We start from the raw sequence: 27,851 nt of genomic DNA, 5'->3' as shown, positions 1-27,851 counted from the left end.
TGTTGTAGATAAAAGCTTTTCCTCACCCTCTCTCCTCCTTTACCTCCCACATTTCCTCTTAACAAGGTCTCCAAGTGGGGACTATCCCACTGGTAGTTTCCAAATGTATTTCAAACACATCTCTACTTGCTGGAAAGATTTTTAATTCAGGAGCCTGCATGGAACCTCTTCCAACTCTCTGGGATGGCAGCCTGGTATGTTTGGCAGCAGATCAGCAGCTAAGACACCTCCCTGTGTGTTGCTTACCCAAAGATCCTGTAAAATCAAAGATGAATCAACAGAGGAGTACCCAGCCTGTTTGGCTCAAGGTAGGGAGAAGGAGAGCAGAGCTTATTTACTCCTCTGGTAACTGCACATGAAGGAATGCAGAGCTGTCAGAAGCCCAGAGTGAACTAAGGGCAGAGGAACTGGGCTGCACGACAGACAAGAGAGGCAGGCAAGCAATAACCTCTAATAATCAAACTGCAGACCCAGAGACTGCTGTGGATTCAAGCCCAGTTTTGGAGATAATTGTGTATGTGGGGAAAAAAAAAAAACAAAAAAAAAAAAAAAGAAGAAAACAAACTTTTTTCTTACCAAGTATAAATTTGTTTGAGTGACAAGCACATTACTAAACCCTGAAATTCCTCTTGGCATTCTTTTTAATTCAACAGGAATAATTATTATCCAGCAGTTCTTCAGGAAAGACACCAAGCCAGCTTCATCCCTGGAGTAAATGGACTCAAGTCAATAGACTTACTCTGGAGATTTAACTGGAACCCAGTATCTCCTTGGCATTCACCCATACAGAAATGCAGTTTCCAAGTGTATCCAAGTTTATTGGTCTCAGAAGTATTCTGGGATGAAGTCTGGAATTTACCACTCAGTTTACAGTAGATGCAATTGCTGCTTAGTAGATCAGAACAATAATTAGATCTTTGCTGTGCCTGGTATCAGCAAAGGCAAAATTTCCCTTGATATCTGAGTGGGAATATTACAAAAACATGGGAGCCAGGTGCTAACTTACTGAAAGATTTCAAAGATGTTTATTCAACAGCAACAACAGAAAACAAAGATAATTCTGCTACACTGACATCTCCAACCCTGTGCACATGAGAAGAGCAATGGTCCATACAGGGACATCTATAGCAGGACAACCCAACTTTCCCTGGGCAGAGCACATCTGCAGACCAGCAGATGCCAGACCCTGGCCTCACTGATGTTAGTTGCATTTTGTTGTTGTCTTCCCATTCCTCTTTTTTCCTGACCAGAGCATAACCTGGAGGAGCTGGAGTAATTGTAGTAGTAACTGTGTGTGCAAGAGGCAACCTAAATGCCCAAGGGTGAAACTGTTCTGGGTAGGAAGCCAACATAAGGCTTAGGTTTTGTGTTGATGCAAACCAAATAGATTTTAATGTAGATGCAAGCCAAAAGGATAATAAGCCTCAAAAACCGCCTTAAGGAGGATTTTGCAGACACTTTGTTAGAGTGCTTTGGATTTGGAGCTGGTTAAGTGTTTTGGATAGATAGTGAAGGTGTAATTAATACAATAGTTGGATAACCTGGCTGCACTGGAACAGTTCCCCTTTTCCAGTGTCCAGCACCACACTGAGCAAGTCTCCCACAGACACTTGAGTTTGGAGTGAGCTGTTTGGGTCCTGCTTTTCTCCTGAGCAAGATCTGCATGAAGGTTTAGCCCTGGTGTAGCTGAAGTGGTGGCTACACTCAGCTTGCTCCAAGCCTCAGGCTTGGGTAGTCCAAGGTGTAAAATACAGAGGATATGAGTAGAAATATCTCACTAGAGCAGCTGAGACTGCAACTCAAAGCATTTCCCCACATGCATCACCTCTCCCAACAGTTTTATGTGGTAAACAGGAGCCTTTGCCTCCCTAACCCATCCATACAGTGTGGCCTGAGAGGGGAAGGCATAAGAAAGCCAATGGCATCCTGGCTTGTACCAGACACAGGGTGGCCAGCAGAAGTCCCCCGTGTCCAGGTTTGGGCACCTCAGTAGAAGAAAGCTCGAGGTGAGTGCAGAGAAGGGCAACAAAGCTGCTGAAGGGCCTGGAGAATAAATCTTGTGAAGGACAAATGAAGGAGCTGGGGCTGTTTGGTTGGAGGAAGAGGAGGCTGAGGAAAGGACATTGTGGAGAGAAATTGTCCCTGAAAGGACACTGTGGAGAGACTGGTGCAGGCCTCTTCTCACAGGTAATGAGCAATAGAACAGGAAGGAATGGCTCCAAGCTGCACCGGGGGAGGTTTAGACTGAACAGGAGGAACAAATTGTTCCCAGCAAGAGTGGTCAGAGACTGGAATGGGCTGCCCAGGGTGGAATCCCCATCCCCGGATGTGTTTAAAGGTCATTTAGACGTGGTGTTGGCTGGGGGATATGGTTTAGGGGAGAACTTTGTAGAGCAGGGATGATGGTTGGACTTGGTGATTTCAAGGGTATTTTCCAACCTGAAGGATTCTGTGATTCTAAGAAGCTGGTCTGTGTTAATTGCCCATTTAGGATATATACACCATCCCATTCATTTTTTCTACTGCATCTTTTTTTAATCCAGGGGTGTGGCTGGCATAAAAATGAGGTGTTGGTTTTAAAGCATCTAACACCAGTTTTAACTTTAAAGCTGCTTTCTGGAAGGAAGCATGGAAGAACCCAGCAATTTGTTTGGCTCTGAGTCTGCACTGCAGCTGACGAGAAGATTTGGAAGCAAAAAGCTGGATGGAGAAAATACAGAAAATATAGATTAAAACCACATGAATATCAGCTAAACTGGAGGAAGAGGAGGGGAGGAAATGCATACTCTCTGCTACAACCCTAAAGAGTCATAAAATTACATGGTGTATATTGGCTTGATGGAGGCTGCTTTACAAGGGTCCACGTACTCTGATTCCCACCCACTCCCATGTGCACAAGAGGCACAGAATCATGAATCATCTGAAACATTATTGATGCAAACCAAAAGAAAGACACAAAGATGCTGGCAGCAATTGCTTGTGGGCCTCTCAGTCCCTGCCTTCAGCTTGGGGCTGAGGGGTTGAGGCAATAAATCACACACCTGGTAAAACGTGGCAGTTTCACTGAGTTTATTGGAGCTTTCTGTGGTGTGTAACATCCAAGCTCTGAATCCAGGTATGCTGCCACAAATTAGTGCCTTTATTTACAGCACAGTCAATCCAAAACATCTGGAGGTAGCACTGCTATTGTAGGTTTAAAGTAGAGAAAAAAACCTGACTTTGTGTTTGGGCACAAAGAGCAGCAGGGAGATAAGGGCAGTCTATTAATCACCCTGAGTCCCCACAGCATTCAGTTGCAAACTGTACCAGAGTTAATTAAATGCAAGGTGCTCTTTCCTCCCTGATGTCATGTCTTGCACAAAGGGATGATTGTGACATGGCTATGATCTGTACTGGATGTGGTTTGAGCTCACCAACTTGAAGCCTTGGGTGTGAAACAGCCTTGTCTTGCAGTTTTAATGAGTTAAAATTGAAATTCCTGGACCTGCTTCTAGAGTGCCAAGAGAAATTAACTTTAAAAGGATGAGTTTGCTTTCCTGTTGGACTTCATTTACCTTTTACTGTTTGGTTTAGGAAGAAAAATGTATTGTATTGCAGAAGAAGAAATATGGACAGGCTTCTGCTTGCACTAAAAACTTTGAAGTGTAGATCCAGCCTCCAGGGATTTAATTAGTCCTTAGTAGACATGGCAGATATGAAATAAATAAAAAGGGAATATTCCTTTACCCAGCTCATAACTAAACTATAAAGTTCTGCCACAGAACACAGAGGAGGCCAAAACTATAAATATGTAAGAGGAAAAATAAAAAGGTGGATCAGATGGATCATAGTTAATGCTATAAAAAAAAAAGTCTACTAGGATAGCAAAAATATTATTAAAAATAGCAAAAATAATACTATATATATTCTGTATTTTCTGAAGAGTGAAGGTAAATAAAGGCAAAAAATCTACTCAGTTAATTCCATACTCACTTTCCAAATCTTAATCCTAAATTGAGGCAAAGTCTTTTCTTTCTTGTTTTATACTCTTTTCTCTTGTAGCCCTCACTTTAAATGATGATCTGTTCCATCTTAAAGCAGATACACTTCACTGACAAGAAACATATTGCCCCTATTTATCACATAAGACTCCAGGGACAGTTACTGAGTATGTACTTGCTGGACACTGTAAACTTGATGGAGTTTTCTGGTCTCCCAGGATGGAAAACATCTTAGACAGATTCCTGGAATATGCAAAATTTGGATTGAACATACGCTCTTTTATGCCTGAATAGCTACAGAAATTTCAGGGTAACAGAAAACCAATGCTTTTAAACTTTTAGGAGATGGCTGACAGCATTCCTCTGCTTTTACACAGGGTTATTCATCAGAAACAGCTGCTTCTCCCTGCATCTGTGACACCAGGGTGGGTCAGCTCACAGAGACCTGTATCTGTCACATGAAGCCTCAGCTCTGTGTTTAAAGGCAATAGAAAGGCAAAGAATGACTTTACTGCCCTGAGTTTTCACACCAAGTGTGGGGATGGGCTGACAGCTCCTCTTGAACCTCCTTCTTCTGCCAGTGGCCACCTCCCTGTCCCACCTTGGGAGCTTTGTGTGGCACATGGGGATGCAGAACCCTCCCTCAGCTCAGTCCTCAAACACCTCTGGTCACTGAGCAATCATCTCCCTCTTCTTGGGAGCAGAGGGACAGGAGGTGCAGTTGCAGCAACAATCACAGAAGTGTCTCGGGGTTATCAAAACAATTGCAGCACACATGGACAAACACTTGAGCCTTGCCAAGCTAAATTGGCCCAAGAACTTGGCTTGGCCAAGCAAGTTCCCATTTGATGGCCTTCAGCAGGTCCATGGATGTCATCTGGAGGGGAATGGAAGGGAAAAAAGGAAGGGAAAAGGGAAGGGAAGAGTGCAGCTCTATGCTGCCTGTTTAGAGGGTGTTCAGTTGTTCTTAGAAGTGCACAGCACTTACAAATGGAAGGAATCTATTTTTTTCCCCCTTGAACTGTGATAGAAAAAACTTGATCTGTTTGTAGCAATCAGTGTGCGTGTATGTGCACATAAGTTGTGAGAAGGAATGCAGATGTATGAAAACCACTGCCACCTCTTCATTTCCAAGTCTGTAATCTCCAGAGTTTCTACTGATACTGGCTGAGAAGTTGTGTTTGAATGCTTAGCTGGGCCAAATATGTTGGACGGATTGTTCTGATGTTTCGTGCCAATTCAAATGACAGAAACTCCTCTGGAGCCCATGATGTTCCACCAGAGTTATGTTGGATGAGTGCTTTATGTATATTTTAGATCAGATACTTGAAATTTTCAGTGTCCAGTGGGTTTGGTTCAAAAGGAGGTCTTTTGACAAGTGTTATTTCTCACATTGACCAAAACATATCTGAAAATGTGGCTATAAAATTCTTCTGTGTATTTTATTGTGTTGTCCCTGCTGTGTCCAGTTTCATTGGGTCATGGAGGAGATGAATCCATCTCCTGAAACCAAGGAGCTTGTCAGTCTGTGCTTCCCCATGGCCTTTCTGCTTCTGTGTCTATAAACAAAGATTCTGTGTTGATTCCTAAAGCATAAAGATGCTCTAACCAGGGTTCCCCAAGGGCACCATGGGCCACCAAAAATAAAAGAGCTCTGCTGCCCAGGAGCAGGTAGTGGCAGAGCTGCAAACCCATCACTGCTCTGGGCTGAGACCCAAGGAAGGGACTGATCAGCCCCAGCTCCTCCCTAGCCAGAGGCACATGCTCTTCATTAATGGCCACATTGCATGACTGGGAGTTTGTAGAGGAAAATAAAAACAGTGAGCTCATCAGAGAAGGAAAAACACGAGTGAGAGGAATTGCTGTAAATATTTATATCTTCAGGACCTATGATTGTCCTTTCCCCTTTCTTCATTTAAACAGGAGAACTCTTAGTGTTGGGGACTGAAAAATTTTAAAGCCTCCTCATCTGTGCAGCCTCTACACCCCATGCCCACTCCTGGCAGGAGTTGAGGATACTCAGTGCTATCTCCACAGGCTCTCAGCACCCTGACAGCATCTGACTCATGGCCTGGTGTGTAAAGAAAGAGCTGCCTCATCCAGATGGGCTGAAAAGTCCTGGAGAAAATCCCTCCTGGGGGCAGCTGCCTTGCCTTGAGTGCCTGGACTGAGTCTGGCTGCCACGGGGCTGCCTCTCACGTCAGGGAGAGATCTGAGGTGCCTGCATGAAAGTGCTGTCCCCTTGGAAGGCTCTCTGTTGCTCTTGGAGTGGAGGGCTGGGAATAAAAGCCAACTGCCTGCTGAGCCCTAGATGCAAACTTTCTGCATGAAATAATAGCTTCACGCCCACATAAACTTAAATTGTTTCTATGGAGAATATCCTGGACCAGTCTAAAACCTCACCCTGCTTGCTTTATTAGAAACTCTGGGAAAGCCTCAAATGTATATATTTATATATATATTATTTTTTTAAGCTTGTGAGAGTGAACTGTATTAGCCTGATAACATAAAAAGCATTTTTCTTGAGAGCATGAGGTGGCACAGCCTTCTGGAATGAAGAAAAGGCCTGGGAGACAGAGGCTGAGGGTTCACTACTGCTTTGTAATGTCTCCAGGGCATTTACTTCACCTCGGTTCCAGTCTTTGTTCAGACTGTAAATTATTGGAGGCAGGATCTGCACACGTGTGCAGTGGCCACGTGTAGATTTTGGCAGGGTTGTTTAGGTGGAACAATGATTGCTATTTGTTCTTGGAGCCAGCACTGCTACAGCTCCCCCTGGGATAAGGAGCCTGGAGAATTAAGGATATAAGACTTTGAATTGGTACTTTTCATAGGGCTGGGGTCACCTAATGAGCAATATGAATCTGGAGCTGAAATTAGGAAATGTCCATAGACCAGGGCTTTGGGACATCTGTTTCCACTCTGAGTCTCTGTGACTGTGACACCAGTAGCACCCCCCCCCATCACACAGTATCCCCACTAACTCAGGGATGCTCACAGCAGCATCTGCTGTTGTTTTCTTGTTTGGTTTTTTTAAATGAAGGTTGAATTGTGCTAAAGAATAAAATGCAAATTTACTGTTCTGTTTCTCTGATCCTCCTAGATCATCAAAGAACCCCCCCCACCTCCTGCAGAAGACAGCGAGGTGAGTAACACTGACAACCTGATTTCCTCAATGTTTGGGACCAGATTTTGTTCAGTCTCCTCACGAGAGGCTGTGATTCTGGCACGTGGCAGAGTTTGGACTGTTTGGATAATTCTGGTGTTTGTTATCATCTTACCTGCATACACCAAAGCAAACACACACAGGAAAGTCCTGGAGAGAAAGGACCATTCAGCAGCAGAGTCATGAGATGCTGAAAGTCATTCTCACTGTCATGGGAGGACAGCATGAAAAGGAGGAATTTAACTCACAGCATGGCCAGTGGTTTTAAGCCGAGGATGAAACCAGCTGTTCAGCTTGAACCACTTTGTTAACTGGTCTCTTTCTTCCACAGACAGAGAATGGCTGAAAGGGATTTATCTGCTTTTGTAACTGCTTGCACCCTCACTTATTGGTGTTCATTAATCTTCTCCAAAGTGCTTTCCCATCTCTTTCTGGAAAGCTTTGCTGGGGAGATAGCAAAATAAGCGCCAGAGAAAAGATGTGATAAGAATATTTTGTAAATACCAAGTCAGGAAATGTATTCTGCTCTGGCTGAAAGCAAGCTAGGTCCCGGTGGTAAGCCAGCTCTTTGTCTTCCTCTTTACTTCCCTTTTACAGTGAGTTGCAGAAATACAGGGAGAAAAGAAAAGGAACCTTTAAAAAGAGAGACTTTTAAAAGAAAAAAGATTTGGGATGTTGTTGGCAACAGATGAGGTGTAGGTGTTACACCGTGGAGTTTTTATAGCCAAATTTCATGTGAAATATTTAGGCAAACACAGCCCAGCAAACTCAGTTAGTGCAGAGGCTGTTAAAGTTGGGTTTAATCACATCACAGTTGCAATGGGAGGACCAGGATTCATTCCCTTGACCCTATGATACCTCATTTTATCTTTGTGTAGCTCAGTGTCTGTGTGGGAATAACTTGACATCCTGTCTTCATCAAAAGATGTGCTCACACAGTGCTTTGTGCTGTAACTTCAGGCAGGATCCTGAGGAATCATCATTAAGATGAACCATCAACAAGAGCAGCAAAGATTGGCTTTCTGAGCATTTGTGTCTTGAGGAGAAGCTTGTAGATTTTTTGGTGCCTCATGAGGGCTGAGAACTTTCTTCAGCCTTCTCCATAGTACACCACCAGAAGAACATTTTCTCTGAGATGTTTGTGACCCACGAGCACTTTCTGACTGCAGTTTATAGATTTGGACCAGTGACAGACAAAGATAAGGGAAAAAACAAAGCAATGAAATTTTTCAGTTGTGATTTTGATGCCAGGCAGAGTGTAATGTACCAAGCAAAACCTTGATACATTAGGAAATGTTTTTTGAGAACCAAGCAAGGTGTCCTCAAAGTGTAAAAATGCTTTTGCATCTGTGAGGTGGCCGTGTAATTTGGAAATGACCCCAGCACTGGGAGAAAAAGGAGGCAGTAAGGAGCCAGGAACTTTGAGAACAATGTCTTCACCTCCATGTTTTCTCAGCTGTAAAATTTTATAACATCTCTTACTTGGAGCAGTGATTGTCCTGTCATGTCTTACAGTACTTTGTGCAAGCAGAGCTCTCAATAAATGCAAAATTCTGATGAGATCAGGCATTGCAGAGAGAACTGCAAAAATAATTATAAGGGTGGGGAGAGGGGTAAGTTGTCCAATTTTTTTTTTTTAATATCAGGCCAAATTTAGTTTGAGTTCTTACTCTGAGTCGTTCTGATGTCCTTAGTGGAGCCTGAATTATCCTTATATTACCCAGAGATGAGGTTCCCTCAGGCCAGGGTCAAAGCATGCAGAGCTCGGCATGGACTCTGAGATAAACACAGATCTTTGTTTTCTGAAATCCAGCAATTATGAATCTGGATCTCAGACTGTAAAATGTAGCTCTGTCCTGCCTCTTCTTATTTTTTCAAAGAAACTCTAGCTCCATCTAAAGCAGATTTTGGGAGTGGAAAGATGCCAAGTTCTGTCAAGTCAGTTTCCAGCATCCTTAAATGCACTTGAATTTTCCGGGGCTGTTTTTTATACCACTGCTGGGTCAGAGCTGAAGTTCCTTGTGCAGTTCTTCCTCAGGCAAAACCCCATCACAGTTAAGTGCTGAAAAACATGGGCAAGACTGAGCAGGATGTGATAATTCAGCCCTGCTTTGTGGGCTCAGATCTTGTGAATGAAACAGTGAGCAAGGATGCCAGACCTGGGGATCGTGTGCCTCTTCCTCCTCATTTTCCTGCTCTCTCCCTACCCTGACCCCCAAGTTTCCAGTTGTTTTCCTTTAGCTGCTCACATGTGTGGTGAGCATATTTGCCAAGTGTGTAGCACGTCACTAGTGGGTTTTTTTTTTTCCTTTTGCTTGTGTTGCAAAACCTCCCATGCCCTTCAAAACATGTAAACAGACTCATCCTGCAGAAGCTTGTGACTCCTTTGTTTTTCAAGTGTCCACTGTTGTCTTTTGGTGCGTGTGCTGTTTCTCTTGTTGTTCTGGCAGAAACCTTCCTATCTTAGTTTGAAGTGACTTGCAGGGCTTTTAAGGGCTTGTGGGGAAGATTTCCTAAACCTTGGTATTTCCTGTTGTGAGAAGTCCAGTCTGCACCGAACTGAAAAGAGAGAAAGAGAATTGCTGAAGGAAAATATTTAGATGGCTTTGATTCCAATTTAAAAAAAAAAAAAAAAAATCTTCATGGAAAACTTCATGCAGAGATATTAAGTTCTTAGGTTGCAGCAAAGAGCCTCTGCAGTTCCAACCAGAGTGAAAGAAAGAGGTCAGCTGTGAAGGAGAGGAACCTTGTATTTATGACTCAGTTGTTCACTCATCCTTTAGATCTGGGTAAATTTTGCAGCTGCATTTGTGTATTTTGAAAAACAGAAATGCTTTTGTTTGACCTGAAAAGCATAGTTTGTCTTGGATTATTTTTTTTCTCCCCCCAGTTTTTCATTTTTCCTACTGGGGAGTTCAATTTCAAAGTATTTTTGGCTTCTCCAGTTTTGGAAAGCTCCTAAGTTTTGGAGTTTTGCCAAATCCCTGTGAAAAATTAAAGGGGAAAAAAAAGAGAGAGAGAGAGAGGGACCATTTTTCATTTCTCTCCACGTTTTTCACAGGAAATACTTCACATTTTTGAATTCTGCTTTTCTGCTTTGCCAGTTCACAGCCTGAACTGTAGAAATTAAAGGGAAAGGCACTGCATAGGTCAGAGCCTACGTGGAATTGTTACGTAGCGCAAAAAAAAAATCTAGAATATATAGAATGCCCCTGCTAGAACTTTAACTAGACTAATTTTTTCCTTCTGTTTTGTAGGAGGAAGATGATGATGGCCTTCCAAAGAAGAAATGGCCAACAGTAGATGCCTCTTATTATGGTGGCCGAGGAGTTGGTGGCATCAAACGAATGGAGGTAATTAAATACCAGTTCAAGTATCAGAGGATCCCATCTGTGAGCAGAGTCACATCCCCCTGCAATTTACCCAGAAAGAAACTCAAGGAGATAGGTAGAAACTTCTTTAACCTTTTTTGTACATCTGAGCCCAGACTGGTTTTATATAGGAATATTTGAGAGCCAAACATAGATTCTTTAATCTTAGCACCATCTTTTCCTTCCAGTACAGGAAGTTCCTGCTCCATGGCTGGGATGTGTAGGCATATAAATTACAAGGAAATACTTTCAGTTTTTCTGAAAACCTTCCCCACTGACATTTCTCATAAATCACAAAGAAGGAGAAGTTAGCTTAGGCTCTAGTCTAGAAGCAAGCTTCACAGCCTGTGGATTTGCTGTGTTCACCTTGAGTTTGGACACTGGGAAAATATGGACCAGAACGGTGGGACAGAACTCTCTGCAGCAGCTCCTGTTGCAACCTGCCCTGGTGCCTTCTTTTCAGGTGCGTTGGGGAGAAAAGGGCTCCACAGAAGAAGGTGCAAAATTAGAGAAAGCCAAGAATGCCAGAGTCAAGATGCCAGAACAGGAATATGAGTTCCCTGAGCCCAGGAACCTTGTCAACAACATGCGCAGACCTTCTTCTCCTCGGAAGTGGTACTCTCCAATCAAGGTAAGTCCAGTCCAGTCCTGTACTTCATAGCATGTTTCCAGGAGATCTGTATTTATCCATGTTTCCACCCAAAACATGGGTGGAAGCATGCACCCAAGACGTGTAGATCTGTCCACAAACCTGTCATCTCAAGATGCTGCTAGAGTAGCTGTGCATGAGGGGGTCCATCTGAACCATGTCTGAGGGGAGGTGCTGTAGAAAGGAGTCACCACCAGGTTGTTCAGGTTTTGAGGTTGTGTTGTTTCCTTAAACCAGAGTGGGGATCCTGATCAGTTCCAGGGGTGTAGCTAAGCTTCTGAAAATATTAGTGCAGACTTGACTGCACTTCCAAGGACAGGCTCTTTAACCCACACAGCATATTCCCTGAGATGCAGGGAATAAATAGCATCCTCTTTCCTTAGAAAGAGAGGAGAAAATAGAGAGAAAATTGCTGCTAAATGTCACCAGGGAGAGTTGTCCTCAGCAGATCAAGGATTGCAGTGCAGCAGATGGATGTCTGCCAGCAGGCACGGGTGACAGGGCCAGACCTGCTGCAGGGCAGCATGATTGCCTCACGAGGAGGGGATGCCCTGCAAGAAGTGTTTGGCTGAATTTGAGTGCCTGAAGGTGTGGTAGATCAAATACACACTGGTCCCAGGTCACATGCAATGCAAAGCTGCACAAGAGTTGCCCAGAGGAACTGGAAAGGCTCTTCTGCTCTGCCAGCTGTCCCAAGGACAGGCAGAGCTGTTCTTCAGTTTGTCTTCACTGACACAAACAGTTGGCAGTGTACAAAGCAGAAACCAGCAACTGAACAATCGTAGAATCCTTCATGTTGGAAAAGACCCTTGGGATAATCAAGTCCAACCATCATCCCTGCTCTACAAAGTTCTCCCCTAGACCATATCCCCCAGCCAACACCACATCTAAATGACCCTTTAGGGTCACCACCATCCAGGGATGGTGATTCAGCCACCTCCCTGGGGAGCCCATTCCAGTGTCTGACCACTCTTGCTGTGAATTTGTTTTTCCTAATGTCCAGTCTAAACCTACCCTGGTACAGTTTGAATACATTAATAATAATAATAATTAATAATCCCCCACTCCCATTTCTCAGGTTTAATTCTTTTGGGAAATCCTAATAACCATCTCATATCTTTTGAGTCTGGGGCTATTTGTAGCAGCACTCTAGTAACCAGTCTCAAAAAAAAAAAAAAAAAAAAAGAAAAAAAAAAAGACTGAAAATGCCCAATTATAACATCCAAGTGCAAACCTTCCACCACTGGAGCTTGGGTTTCATTTTGAAGAGTGGAGATGCTGGCTATGGTCTGTGAAACCTTCTATAAGCAATTTATCTGCAAGGAGCATGCAAAGAGGGTGTGTGTAATATATGGAGTAAAGCTTTTGACATATAGAGCTCACCTTTGTGCAAGGGAATAGGGAGGTGCCTCACTTCTGGAAATTATTTATTTTCTCCTGTTTTCTTGCTTCCCAGCAGCAGTCACCTGGTCAGACATACTCTGTTAGCCAAGTTCTTGCAATGCAGATACATTACACTGACTTACCCCCAGGTTTCCCTGCCTTGTATATTGTTCCTGGTCAGCTCCAACCAGCACCCTTGGGAATTTGGGCAAGACACATGTTTTGGTTTTCCTCAGTCATTGATCTTGCAGCTGGTTCCAATCCAGTGATGGGAATGGCAAAGATGCCCAAGGGAATAAGAGTGGTTTCCGGAGGATCCGGAAATGTGAACCTCTTTGAACATTTGGTCCAGTGCCCTCTCTCTTTTCCCTCTTAAAGATTGTCATCTAATAAACATAGCCTACCAGCAGGTCATTTGCAGTGGTGTTATAATGACTTCAACATGTGTTCATGAAGTTATTCATCCCCACAGTGGGACAGGTTGGAGAGTCAATTGTTTTCAGTTCAGAGCAGGGAATGCAGTGAGCACAACCCCACAGAGCTGCTGCTTTGTTCCTACACACGTTGTGTTGCTGCTTCACATCAGTGCAAAGCATTTGTAAAACACACTGGTCCCATCTGGGAGGTTTTTCACTCCTTCTGTGTGCTCATGGAAATGACCTCACCCAGCTGGGACACGCAGCTCCATTGCTCTCTGCCTGCTGCAGTCAGAAGGGTTCTCAGCACACAAAGCTAAAGCCTGAGGAGCTGACAGAAACCCTGATTTTAGGACAAAGAGCCCTGAATAACTCCTCAGGCAGCTGGAATCCACGTGGGTGCAATTACCTGAGATCATTCCTTGAGAGCTGGGTCCTTTCCTCAAGAAGTTACTTCTGGTTTTCTCCCCGCTTACTTCACCAGTTCATGCTGTTGGATTACAGCCTCAGGAGACTTTCAGCTAATTTTCTGAGTTTGTTCAGCATGGCAGGAAATCAGTTCTGAACAAAGGAGTCAGGTTTGCAGGTCTGTGTCCCAGCTGGAAATTCTCCAAAGTTTGAGAGGCTCAGAGAAGAGATTCAGTGTGTGTGATGGGTTCAAATCCAGTTCTGACTCACTAGGAACAGCTTTTGCTTCCTAACAGCAAGAATTCAGATATAAGAGGGCCTACAAATATTAGGAGTATCTCAGGGGTGATATATATTCTTAATTCCTTTAGAAATGTCTTGTTTATTTGCTATTCAAGTTGTATATGGTATAAGGACAGATCCCATCCAAGACCCCACATCCAAATTCTTCCACAACTTTGGGGTGTTCTGGACGTTGGTTCTCAGCCAAAGCACTTCCTTCACTGCTTTTTCCAGTCTGGTTTCTAAAATAACATAGAGGCTTCCACCACTTCTCAGGGGGGAATGTTTCACAGACTTCCAGACCTCACCCATAGGAAATATCTTCTGATACTCTGCTTAAATTTTCCCTCATCTCCACACTCCAAGCACACTCAGCTCCTTTGGTCAAAGCAAATGTTAAATTTCCAGCTGCCCCTCTGGACTGGTTGAAACACCTCCTTAGAAGGTAGATAAATATGCATAACAAGCTACTTAAAAAAACCAACCAACCAAACAAACAAAACATTGGGAAACTAAGAGAGCAGGGAATTAAATCTCAGGAGCAGCAAACCAAGGTAGCTTGAATCTGGCAAAGAGCCAGGAAATTCACATTTTAGGGCCAGTCATTTTGCTGGCCAAAGGGCCACCTTAGACCACAAGTGCCAGTCTTTGATTACTGTGTCCTGACTTTTGCCAGTTGATGTGGTGGTCTTTTTCTTCCCTTTCTTTGATACTTTTCCCAGAGTAACCTCTTTAAGGTAGCTGGGAGTGGATAGACTGGTTTTTTAAATACTCCGGGGATTTCTTGGCTGCCAAATGTGGTTATTTACACTTAACATGTAGTTGCTTCTATTGTTTTTATTCTTATTTGCTTCTGTTAATTCTTAGCATGATGCCAAATGGGTTATGCCACTTTCAAAACATCACTTCAGCCTTTCACTAGACCAGGGTCAATGCAGTGCTGAATCCATGGTTAAGTCAGGAAGCCAATGCATTCACATGGAAGTGATGACTAAAACTCTGCCCACTCCTTCATTTGTCATTTGTTGTGATTGTTCATTCTTTCTGGACACTGCATCTAGTAGTATAGTAGTCAAGGCTTTTATTTGCCCCTACACTACTTTTTTTTCTCCAAGAAAACTTGTGGTGGAGTTCCAAAGGAGTTTCCCAGCACGGAGACACAACCCATCCACTGGAGAGCACAGAGGTGTTTATATTTCCAAGTGAATGCATTGCCACTTTCATTTCTTCAAGCAACATCATTCTTTCCATGCTCCATTCTCCCTCTTTTCCACCCAGATGTCTCAGACAGACCCTGGAGCTCCATTCAGACTCCATTCAGATGGAGGTCTTGGCTTGTCCCAAAAAATCTTGGTAGGCTTTTGGAAATTAAGACTATGTTGAAAAAAGAACTTTTTTTGTTCCATGGAAAGTTGGCCCTCTGGCCTCCTAAAGAAAATGTGGAAGAAAGAGGTACTTATGTCTTAAGTTGTCAAAGAGGACAGGAGATCAAGAGCTTCAGCCACCTCTGATGTAGAGAGAAAGATGGATTGGGACAGACAGGGATGACCTCCCTCAGGTCTAAGGGGTTATGCTGTCCAAACGCAGAAGAGTTTGGCAGAGGAGTGTCTTGCCTCTTCCTTTGAGAACAACAGACTTTCCTGGCTCTCACCTTGGGAAGTCTTTTCTCCAGTATCCTTTGGAAACAAGACATATGCAGTCATTCTCTATGTCCCTGTCTCCACCCATGTGTCCTTCCAACTTCCAAATAAGCTTTGAGCCCATTGGCTCGGGACACTGGGTGAGGAATGAAGGTCTCAAAGAGGATTAATGGCCCTAATGGTTTATTGGAAAGGGAAGAGAAAGACTACAACTCCTGGCAGGATGTGTATACATTTACATTGAGTGTGTTGAGTCTTTAGATAGCAGAGGACCAGTGTCACTGAAGGGCCTTATCAACACTCTGGGGCTCACAGACACTGCAGCTCCTTCTCAGCCTGAGGAGCTTCCTTGCTGCTAAAGATGCTACTTGCTCTTTTCCCACACCACCACTGCAATATTCAGCTTACTTATCCATTTGCATAATTCTGTCCCATGATAGTTGTATGAGGCAATTCTGCTATCACAATTTTTTTGTAGCCTTTTATTTCCAGGAACCAGGTAGAGATTGGACATGAGTTTCTAAGAGCAGTCAGGGGAAGGCAGGTCTTTGGGTTTGATCCTCTCAACCTCAGGAAACAGTTTTTACCAAGGGATAACTTTGTCTGTTCTTAGAGTAGCTTGTCTCCAGCACTGCAGATACAATAAAGTTTACTGAGTGTTGCTTCATGGGATTTCACTCAAGGTCCCTGCTCTTATATCATTCATATCAAATGCATATTATGCACTTGTAGTATACAAAACAATACTTAAAATATTATATATCATATTATATTAATTATATATTATATATATAATTAATATCATATTTCATACATAATCCAGAACAAATGCTTAATAATTACTTTCTGGTTTTAACTCTCTCAAGAGATTTTTGCAAATCTCTGGGTATGGAAAGAGAGTTTTGGTAAGTTAGTTTTCAGCTGTATTATGTCTGCAGTACATCTGTCTGTATGTCTGCAGCCAGCTCTGCACTGCTGTAAACCCTTCTGCACATCTCCCAGAAACTGAATCCATTTTGAAAGTGAAACCCTGCCTGATTAGAATGGGGATAACAGGAGGGAATCCTTCAGCAGCAGATCTGTATTTAAGAGCAGCAGATGAGATGGCTGGCAGGATCTTTCTACACTGCAGAGCCATGTGCTGCTCCCTCTGGCCTTGGTCAGCTCATTTGGAAAATAACCACAGGCATTTTGTTGCTGCTGGATTTCAAGCAGGAATGCATGCTTTGTCTGATGGCAGGGAAGCATTGCAGGAATGGTGGGGAGGGTCCTGTCCCACATCTCAATCAAACTGTCTGTCAAGGAGAGATTTCAACACCTTGGGGCTTGAGAAACAATTTTTCTGTGTCTGTGCATGAGCAGATGTGTGCCTTTGGGTACAGGCTGCTGGGCATGAGACCACCCAGCAGGGGATGGGCTTGGCAAAGTGCAGTGTGTTGGGGGTGGCATCTGCCACTGAGGTCACTGGAATGGAGGGCTTGGAAAGATGAGTGTTATTGCCTGGAAAAGATGCAAATATCAGCTGGCACGTGGGGTGGGACTGGGGAGCTCACGTGAGACCCAAGAGCCTGATGTTCTGTTGCTGGTGTGGAGCTGACAGGAAAGATGGAGTGGGTTGTTCCATAGCACCTCACTGACTCAGCTGCCTTGGCTGGCTGGAGAGACAGTTTGTCAGTCTCTCTTTCCAGCAGATTATTTTGACACATAAATCAAAAATTATTTCTAATATGTCACAGTGATCGCCCGGAGCTAGAGATGAGGCTCTCAGCCAGAACAGTCAGGGAATGCCAAGTCACCCTGATTGCTGTTCCCATTGCATTAGCATGTTGCTAGCAGCCCTGTCAGGAGATGAGCAGCTATGGGACTCTCAGCCCAGGAGGGATCTAAGTCACCTTTGGAGATTTTCAGAAGAAAACACAAAGGATACTGTTGGCTGTCAGACTGTCAGCTTACTGCTCATCTAAAGCCTCTTCTGTTGCACTTGGAGTGAGTTTCTGTGAGAGAGAACATTCCTCCAGCACCTTGTACAAGCACAGGAAATTATTAAGTAAAAAATGTGGAGGTCTAAGCTGTGTTGTCCCTGCACTGCACTTGCACAGAAGATAACAGTGGATTTCTTTTGATTGCAGGGGAAACTGGATGCTCTTTGGGTCTTACTGCGGAAAGGTTACGACCGTGTGTCCGTGATGCGCCCACAGCCAGGAGACAAGGTACTGTGCCATGGGGCTTAAAAAAAGAAAAGAAAAAAAAAGAAAAGAAAGGGGAAAAAAAGGGGAAAAAAAAGTAAAAAAAAAAAAAGAAAAAAAAAAAGAAAAAAGAAAAAAGAAAAAAAGAAAAAAAAAACAAGACGAAAGGCATCTCTCTTTGCTCTGGAGTCTGAAAATGAGTTATAATTTATCACAGTTACATCATTTTCATATAGAACCAATCCCTTCTGTTGAGTAATTGTTGCTGTTCATCTGCTGTAGCCCACACAGCTTCCCATACCAAAGACATCCCCTGCCCTGAAGTTCACATTAGTCTGTACCAAGCCATTGGTTCAGGGGCAGTGAGTAATGAATTTGCAATTTCTATACATAGCAGTGGAGTGTGTGGGGACTGAAGCTCAGATTCCTGTTCTCCTCCTTGCTGTGACCTCAGACAATCCCTTCTCTTTGCCTCTTGCCTTTTCATGCCCTGAACCCTTTAGGCAAAGCTGAGGTGCCTGATTCTGGGAGTGTTTGTCCACTGCAAAAGGTACAGTTACAGAAATAACTGACTGGGAAGGACTGGATACAGATGATTTTGGACAGTAGGGGTGAGACCACTCCAAGGAGAAAGTCCCATAAGGGATGTGTGGCAGCAGCCTGGGACAGATTCTTACCTGGACTGGAGCACAACCCCTGATATGGTTTTCCATATCAGGAACAGGTCCTGGGCAGCAGTGTTGGAGCTGCAGCAACTGGTCCTGTGCAAGCCCAAACCCAAACCATGGAGCAAATGTGGGACTGGTTTGCATCTTTGATCCCGAAGCAAAAGGAAAACAAGGGGATGTTCAGGACCTGTTTTGAATTGTACCCAGAGAGGCTGAGTTGCAGAAAAAGGTTGTGAAGTTCATTTTTGGGGTTTTGTTTTTTTTGTTAGAGTCAAACCTGGAAATGGTCTGAGGTTACTGATAGGCACAGATGTTTCCAATAAGGCAAGGAAGTCAGAATCACATGGGATTCCTGTGGTCTTCTCACATTTTCAAGAGACTAGGTTTGCATTTTTGTCAGCATTAATGAGGTTATTTATATATTTGAAACATCATCAGATTGGGGTGACTTCTAAAAATAAATATTTTTCAAAACTTTATAGTTTTCATAATGGACTCAGGGAATGCTTATTTGTGCAAATCACAAAGCACAGGATCCAAATAATGAGTGTCTCTTCAAAGTATCAGTTGAGTTTCCTTGATAAACATTTTTCTGTCAGGAATTTAGGAGGAGATGATTAAAACATGTTTCAGGCTCAGAGTTGGCTAGAAACAACTCAGTCTGGGAGAAAATGATATATATTCGTTGCATTTTGTTTATTTCATTTTGTGTTTGTGTAGGTAAATGTAGAGAAAAAGTAGCAACAAACATGTGTAATTATGTATAAAGATATATCCTACCTGAATTAGCAAAGATGCAAGGAGAGGAACTTTTTCCAAAACTCGTACAGTTTTGCAAGTTTACTGTGAAATCAATGGATGTGTAACATGGATGTAGATGATGCTGATGTGTTATTTTCCATTGCAATTTCGTGGTAGAAAGCCCAGCTGAGAACCAGGGCCCCCTCCTGGTAAGTGTGGGTGGGAAAACACAACCCTTGCCACGCAGTTCAGAGAAGGCTGTGTCTTCTGGAGCTCTAGGATTACTTCTTTGTGGTCACATTCTGGCTTGTCCAACCTCTGCACTTCTGTCTCTGTTATCATATTGCTAGATACAAGATGTGAGCTGTGTTTAACGTCCACCTTTTTGGTTAAAATCGTTCTCTTCCTCCTGGGTCTACTTTGTGTTTGTACCCAGAGCACTAGTAAAACACTTTCTGCCCCTTGTGCAACAGCCTAGTAATTTGTTTCCTGGATGTATCTTCAGCATTCAGTCTGACAGTTCTCCCTCAGGAGATGTTGGCTTCTCCATCTCCTCTGAGGCAGTGTAGCTGCCAAAGTCCATCTGGACTGAAACCCCTTATCTGGCATTCTCTCCCCATCTGCATGGGTGAAAGAAATGTCAGCAAGGAAACACAAGAACTCCCTTGGTCTGTCAGTTCACATGAGAAAGCCTGAGCTGTGTCTGCCCTTCTCACGTGTTGGATGCCCTGCAGAATTACCCAGTGCACAGTAGCAGGAAACGTTGCCAAGCAGGTCACTGTCAATTCTCTGCAGAGCAGCTGACCCAGGCAGCAGAGGAAATAGGAGGAGATAGGGAAGAGCACACTTGAGCTGAGGAAAAGACAGGCTCTCTTAAGGGGAAGAAGGTCTGAACTCTGAAGTCACACCAGCTGAATGCACAAGGGGGTGGGGAAGATGTGATGACTGCAGCTCTGGGTCAGGTTCTCCTCTCCGTGTCCTGTGCTCTGTTCTCTGCTCTGCACAGGAGTGGTTTGTGCTCAGACTCCAGCCCAACTACTTCTTATCAGGGACAGTGGGGATTTGATCACATTTGAAAACAAAGGTTTTTCATTTCAGAGCAACCCTGTTACTGGAGAAAAAGCATTATCATTAGTCCTGGATAGTAGATCGTGGACACAAGTTCACAAGGCAGCTGACTACAAAAAGTAGTGGAAACAGTGCAGCCATACCCTGGTGTGAACTGTAGCACCTTTTTGTGGTAGTGGCACTGCTGAGCTACCCAAGTTCCATCAATAGGAAGTCAAATCTCTGCAAGGTGCACAGGAGATACTCCCTTACCCTCTTGGGCATGGCTGTGACTGCTACATGGCTTTTAGTCCTCAATCCCTGCCCCAGCCCCAAATCCAAAGATTTCTGAGCCTCACTGCATCCTCTTGAATGCTCGCAGGACAATGCTCAGTTCCATTTGGATCAGCAGCACCATAACCTCATCCCTGGAGCATCCAGACAGAGTATCATTCCACACAAAAAAAAATTTGTTCTCTGGCTGGGATTCCTGGACTTTGCTTTTTGTTCAGGTTTATAAAAATAAAGAAAACAAAACTAGTGCAAGTAATAGTCTGAAACTACAAAAGATGCATTGCTGGAGATATGGAACCAGAACAAGAAAAACATTTTCATGAGGTTTTTTTTCTGAGTGGAACTGGTTAATCTTGGGTTCAGACTTTCACTCACTCAGCAGGCCTGCCCCACAATATTCACTTAGAATCACAGCAAAGTGCATTAAAGTGATGTTAAAGCCAAGACACCAGGTCACAAAGAGGAAAATGAATCAGGGACACTCAGAGATGAGATAGTGATGGGCTTATTGCAGCCTTTCCTCTGCCCCTCAGATGGTTTCCCTGTTTTGGGCAGCACCAGAGGTGCTGGGATGCTGCAGGGAGACCGTGGTGTTTCTGGTCAGGGGCTTTGCCCACTCTGGCACTTCATTTTGTATTGGCAGCTTGTCCTGCACAAGGGAGGGGAACGTGTCCCTGTAGCACAGATGTAAGGAAGGACCTTAAGTGAGAAAGCATTAATCCTCGGGTAGGGGCACTACCAGGGATGTATTCATGACTATTATGTGGGTCTCCACTCTGCTCCATAGTCTGATTCCTTGAGGACAGCCTGAGTTAAAGCCAAAGGTTCTTCCTGAAGGCCAGGGCCAAACCCTGCAGAGGGTTCAGCTGCCACTGTTCTCAGGGCAGCCCTGAGGTGATGCTCTCATCTTGAATTTGATGCAGTTCAAGGCACTGTGAAATCTTGGTTTTCCTCAGATGACCTTTCCTTGCAGAAGCCAGGCTGTGCTCAGCTGTGGGCTGCTCTGCATGCTTCATTGCTTCAGCAATCCCCTTTCCTCTGCTGAATGGCTAAGGCTCAGGCAGATGTTTCTTCATCTCCCCAGACCATGATGATAGAATTGGCAGAGCTCTTGGAGAGGAGCTGTCTGTATCTCCCTGTGTCAGCCCCTTTGATGCCAGCTCCTCTCATCCCTGTCAAATCCCTCTCCAGCACCCTCCTGCCTTTCTACCAGCATCTCCCTGACTTCACTTTGGGTGCTCTCTTCTGCAGGGTCTGTAGGTTGGGTACAGCAGGGAGAAGTTGCAGAGCCATGCAGAGGATTTGAGTGGCTGATCTTGTTACCCCAACAGATCTACTCCAGCCTGCATGGGCTCAATGCTCCATTAGGCATTTTTTCACCAGGAAAAACATTTACTTTGGAAGGGGAAAGAGGAAAACAGAAAATAAGTTCATGTTCACAAGTCCAGAAACAAAGCATAGACTCAGAAATCCCCCAGTGCCTTTTTGGATGATTTCATATCTGAAAGAATGAATCCAAATTACAGTAGTGCTGAGTCTGACATTTGAGTATTTACAGTGGGATCTTTTGCAGGTGGAACATAAGAGGGAAAAAAGAGCAGCTTGAAGGGCAGAGGTTTTGTTTAAAAATTTAGAACAAACTGTAGCTTAGCACCGAAGAGCAAGAAAAGCATTTTATTGGCTTCTCAAGAGCACTAGAATATCAAGACATCCTAAGGGATGAAGGGTGTATTTCAGGAAAACTTCTGAGAAAGAAACTGTCTTAGTTAAACAACTCTTCCCTTTTGCCTGGTTGGTAAATTATAAGGAATAGGAACAAACCCCAGGTATTTGAAGGAGGAGAAGCTCCAAAGGTGCAAAGTCCAGATTGGAAGTTTTAAGACTGAGGTCTGGGAAGAGGCATCTGTCGAGGCAGGGACCACAGGTCCTGCACTGACTCAGATGCCAGCTCTGAAGAACAGAAGCAGCTCTTGCCAGCTCCCACAGCTTCAGTCTGACTTGAAGGACTTGGTGCTCTGTTTGAGAGCTTGGACTCAGGAAACAGTAAGAGCAGATCTGCTCCTCCTTCACTGCAAAAGCTGTTGGTAGGCTTTAACCTTTTGGCTGCTTACAGGACTTGCAGAGCATCAGTCTCTGAGAAAGAGGGAGAACAAAGAGGTATGGCCAGGTGTAACTCAGCTGATGCCATGTTTGCCACAGCCAGGAAGGGATCTCAGCAGCAATGCCATTGCCTCCATCAGTAACTCTGCTTTTCTGCTTTGTTCTCTTTTGTTTTAGGGCCGTTGCATCAACTTCACCAGAGTGAAGAACACGGAGGCCCCACCCAAATACCCTCTCAACAACGCATACCCTCCCTCATCTCCACCTCCAGCACCCATCTACAACCCCCCACCCCCGGCTCCGATCTACACCCCCCCTCCACCCAGCTCACCCACACCCCACACCCCATCCCCATCCTCCACGCTCCCACCTCTCCCCCCACCACCCCAAGCACCCCCCCCCAGCCGGGCCCCCCCTCCATCTCGGCCCCCCCCTCGCCCAGCAGTCTAGGGGGGGCTCAGCCTTGCTCCTGTCTCCTGCAGAAGTGTTGGAGAGGCTTTTTCAGCAGTACTGTATCACATCCATCTGCCTGGGGGGGTGGTGGGGGGGGGCTAGAGGAAACCAGACTGTTTGTGAAATGGGTGACAACAGAACGAACGACTTTGTAGTCATCTTTCTCCTTTAGTTTTCTTATATTTTTAAAAATCCTTTGTGCATCAGTGCCACCAAACTATCGAAGCAAGAAAAGCCAAGAGACTGCAGGAACAAGGCAGATGACTTGAGTTCCATTTCAGCAAGGCTCTTCCCCTCTTTGTTCCCAGCAACTCTCTGTACCTTACCATGGTCATTCCAGGAGGAAAAAAATGTTTTGTTTTTTTTTTAAAAAAAAAAGGAATGAATAACTGAAGTCAGCTCTCCAGAAAGGCCATTTTCCCCAGGGAAGGACTGCAAAAGACTCTTCCAAGTGCAGACATCCCAGCTAGCTACCTGGAGACTACTGCACAAACTTCATGGTATAAGACTCAAGGTTTGACAGAAAGCTCATCACGTCTCACTCACATGCCAGCTGCCAAGGAAATAATGACAAGAGCAGGTCTGCAAGTACAGAAACCCCTGCAAATACGAAAACAGGGCAGGCGACAGGCAGCTGTTCCCATCGACCATGAACTGGAGGAGGGAAGGCAATGCCTTCTTGGAGGGTCCAGAAAGGAGAAGGGGTAGATCTCTAGTGTCTGGATTCGAGTATGTTTGTATGTGGAAGTGCAGGTGAATGAAAATGGAGCGCCAGTAGGAAAACAAATTACATGGAAAAATAAATCAGTCGGAATGTCACAAGGCTTTGACCCCATCAAGGAGTAATTGACAACAGATCAGCCTTCCAGCGCTCCCAGTGGGACAGAGGAGTTCATAAAAATTGAGCAAAGAAATCTGGGTAAGGTATGGTTGAGAGAAGAGTCTTTGTATTCAGTTACACTAATTATGTCCATCCAGTTAATGGCAGTGAATTAAATGCTGGTTTCCAATTTAAGAGGAAAGTTTCTGGATATAAACAAGAGGTTAGGTGTATCGATTTTTCTAAATCCAGTCTGCTTGGTCTCCTTGTTATTGTCAGTTTGAAACGGTTACCACTGATGCATTTCTGTTTTTTCTGTAAATTGCATTCTTTTGCCCTAGAAATGTTTCCACATGGATTTTTATTTCTTGTTTTCCTTTCCTGAATAAGTAGCAGATGCCTTCCAAACCCGTAGTGAAGAAGAGCCAGCGTGCTTACTCACTCTTGTCAACTCTCAACAACATCACTTCTGTTAACAGTTGTTGACTAAGACAAAAAATGAACCCACCCGACGTGCAAGATGGGAATCAGTCTTCCAAGAAGTGCACTGGCTGCATTTCTCCAAGCTTTCTCCTCACCTTCCTGGGACCCCCACCATATCCAACAATATTGCGTACGCACGACTTTTATCCTATAGCAAACCTGAGCACCTGCCTTTGCCACACAGTGCTAGAAATAGGGGAGATCACTCAGCACTTCAGTCAAACCTCTGGCTCTCTCATGTACTGTCAGGATCAGTTCTCATGAAATCACTCTCTCTCTGGAAATTGCGAAGTCATAAGAAGCAAACCATCTTTGTAGCTGCAGTTCTATGAATATCTAAGGTTCTCGTAATCGTGTAAAAAATACCAGATAAAGAAATGCTTTGCCAAGTACTTCCTTTAGTGCTGTTGGAAACACTAATTCTAGCTTTTCTAGCAAAAACAAGAAAAAAGGAAAAAGAAAAAAAAAAAATTGCTCAAGGAAGAAAGGGAACAGATGAAAAAAACTCAGTGGAGGCTTGACCTGGGAGCCTTTTGGAACTCAGAGTCAGTCCAGCTGTCATTCAGCAGCCTTACCCACCTCTGGGTCAGTGTTTCATCTCTGGGAGGAGATAAACACACCACTCACAAGGGAGCTGAAGACTCAATCTGCAGCCAAGGCTGCTGTTCTGCAAAAAGGCTGAATAATTCACCTACAACACTGTTCTGTCTGCAGGCAGCACAGAGCAGTTCCCAATCAGGAGCAAACCCAATAGTTTTGCTACTTGCTGTATCAGATGGCATCAGCTACAGGCCATGGTTAGTTCCACAGGACTTTGTGATTGGCAGGTGGGAGTGGAAAGCTTCTAACACCCTGACCCAAGTTTGGTTGGACTCCCTCTTGTGATGGATGGGATCTAGTTAAATAGCTGTATGATTTGGTTTAGTGATGAAAGGTGTAAAACCCAGAAATAATGTAATTCTCTTACCAGATTCTCAGTATTTTCAAAAAGTTTGGAAAGGAAATTGATTTCCAAAAACACAACATTTCTAATTTCTTTTTTTTTTTTTAAGCATCAGTTAACCAACCTACTAAACCTACTGCTGGGGAAAAAAAGTAAACACAGTGTATACGCTGTGACTAAAGCTAACTTGTTACAGATGTGTATAGAAATGTTCATTCTCCCATAACTAAGGGGCAAAAACCTACAATATTGAAGAAGCAAAATAAAACATAGATCAGGCTAGAAAAATCATGGTTTTAAAATACTTACTTTGTAATCATCCAGTTTATTAATAAAAAACTCCAAATTTTTTGTTGTACATATTGTTACTGCATGCTTACCATATGTTAGATGGAAGCATTTCCTATCCAGTGTGGATAAAAGAACATTTTTCAAGTTGTAGTAAATTATTATAAAGCCAATGACATTTCATGGCATGTTATCGTATCAAGCTGTGCTTGTTGTATTTTTTTCTTTATGGTTGTATTGCTTTTTTTATAAATGTACAAATATTTCCTGTAGTGACGAGCACCTATTTTACATAGCATTAATTGAAGCACTAGAGCTGCAGGCCACACACTCCCCTTATCCATTGGCAAAAAATGTTTGCACATAGATCCAGGGTGGGATGTGGTGAGCAGAGACAAACCAAATGGGTGTGGGGTTCCTGGGTGCTGAAGCAGAGCAACTGTGTTGCTGCCAGTGGATGGGTTTTGTGGACCCTTCTCAGAAAAATCAGAGCATGTTTCATGGTGGACTTTGTACCTGGTCTTGTATTTAGGATCAACCTGATGTGGCTGCTAAAATGGGTCCCCAGAAGTAACACACATGCTTTTGAAAACCATACTACTTTTATGCCAGTCCTTCAAGATTAACTTCAGAGCTCAACCTAAGGCAATCAGGAGTAAAAATTTGGTGCTGAATTTAACTGATCTTCCACTGACAATTAATGCTATGTAAATGAGGTTGAATTAGTTGGTGTACCATATACTGATATATGGTACCCTATGTATTCTCTGTCTATAGAACTTTCCTAGAAACACATTACACAGGCTCTCAAGCCACACTAGCCAATTTTTAAGTAAATGTTCTTTATAGATCAAAAGGAGTTGAGTGGCACTACAGCTGCTCAGCAACTTCAGCAGGTCTCACTGTCTCCTAGTTGCACATGCTCCTACATAGGCTGGTCTAAACAGCAGTAAACAGATGTCTGATGGTATTAAATAAAAAGTCACTTCATTTGCTCTAAATAGGTCACTTTGGTTACTCTGGTGTTTTTCATTCATGCCAAATTTTCTGTCAGTGTGTCTTGCAGCCTCAAAGGACTAGGCAGCTGCACTTGACAAAGACTCAGATTTTTTTTTTTTTAATTGCTAAAATGTTACCAGTTTTTGCTGGCTGTGTTCAATTTGAAGCGCTCACCCACATGAACTTTGCAGCCATCCAGATTCTCTGTGGTGTATGAAGGCACTTCTTCTGTCACTGTTTATTTTGTGGAAGGGGGGAATGTCTGGCTTCTGAGAGCTCTGGCAAGATTCAAGGGTAACCAGTTGCTAACATTGCCTTATATGTGGTGCTATTGCAGCAAAGGAAAAGAAAAAAAATCCTTCTGTTTTGATGTTGAATTACGTTTTGTCAGTTCAGCCAGTACTGTGCAATGATGTTTTTACTCCCTCTGTTTGTTGCATGTGTCATTTGTTAAATTCAGTCATTACTCTTGCTGACCTTGATGTTATTATTAAAGAACTACACAAATTTGTGTTGGGCTCCATGAAGTTCATTGATCGGGTAGCGTGAATGAAGCAGGACAATCCTGGGCAACAAGTCTGCTCATAAAACTGGCTTTGTCATCTTGGAGAGAAGAAACTTGGCAATTTCCTTCCCAACATCCCAGGGCACTTCTGCCTGACACAAAAGCTATTTTCATGTGGCTGTGACACGTCCTGAACTGTCTGCTCCTCCTCTTATAGCCAGAGCCCCAGCTTCCAAACTCAGGATACCTTCTCTTTTCACTCACTTAACTCAGCAGCCTTTAACAAAGCATGAGGACTACCAGAAATAACTAAGCATGTTTCCCCCCTCACATTTGCTGATAGTCCTTCTTGCTGCCTCCCTGCTTAACTATCACTAACTCATCTGGATTTTGACATGGCTGGAATATTTTATTCCACAGAGAAGATTAACTGAGCATGAAGAAGTTCAGCCTCAACACCCTGCCCTCTTCCAGCAAAGCATGCAAGCTCTTTAAGCATCCTCTGAAAACGTGAGCAAGCCCTTTCCTCAGGACATCAAACCCTGCAACTCTAGTCTGGATTTTTCTTGCCGTGTTTTATTTAAACCAAACTTGTATCCAGTAAATCCAAAGAGGGAAGCTGCAGTGCTTTTTGAATGGAGACTGTCCAAATCAGTTGCTCTTATCAGCTGCTCTTCTCAGACGAGGACAGGTGGAAACAAAGCTGCAAGGGGAGTTAAACCCCAGTATAGCTCACACTTGGAAGAGATCATACAACCCCAACAAGCCTCTGTGGCACCTCCTCCTTCTTTCAGGGCACTCATTTATGAAGAAGTGGCTTCACAGTTAGACTGAGTAACATCCCATCACTAAACTGGGGAAAAAAACCCAGAAAAACACTATAGTGAGCCCGCAGCAGGCTTCACTGCCTGAGGAAACTCTGCTCCCTGAGCCCGTTCCCTCCTCAGGGAGCCAGCGTGTGCTACCCTCCCGGCAGACCTCATCACTAGGTGGGATAAAATTTCCCCAACTGGAATATTTCTTGGAGTG

General features: G+C 43.8%; 1 protein-coding gene across 1 annotated transcript in view; it reads left to right on the top strand.

The window, feature by feature from the left end:
• Positions 1-23,174, top strand: part of ANTXR1 (ANTXR cell adhesion molecule 1) — a 62,993-nt gene extending 39,819 nt beyond the window's left edge. Inside the window, exons 14-18 of the mRNA XM_071728951.1 lie at positions 7,084-7,125; positions 10,404-10,499; positions 10,981-11,148; positions 17,425-17,505; positions 22,509-23,174. Of these exons, the coding sequence (XP_071585052.1) occupies positions 7,084-7,125; positions 10,404-10,499; positions 10,981-11,148; positions 17,425-17,505; positions 22,509-22,781 (660 nt within the window). The 3' untranslated portion in view covers positions 22,782-23,174. The remainder of the gene's footprint in view (positions 1-7,083; positions 7,126-10,403; positions 10,500-10,980; positions 11,149-17,424; positions 17,506-22,508) is intronic.
• The last annotated feature ends 4,677 nt before the right edge of the window (positions 23,175-27,851 follow it).

The sequence above is a fragment of the Heliangelus exortis genome, chromosome 30 (genome assembly GCF_036169615.1).
Source record: "Heliangelus exortis chromosome 30, bHelExo1.hap1, whole genome shotgun sequence".
Taxonomy (NCBI): domain Eukaryota; kingdom Metazoa; phylum Chordata; class Aves; order Apodiformes; family Trochilidae; genus Heliangelus; species Heliangelus exortis.
The sequence above is the reverse complement of the archived record's forward strand: the minus strand, read 5'-3'. Positions and strand labels throughout refer to the sequence as shown.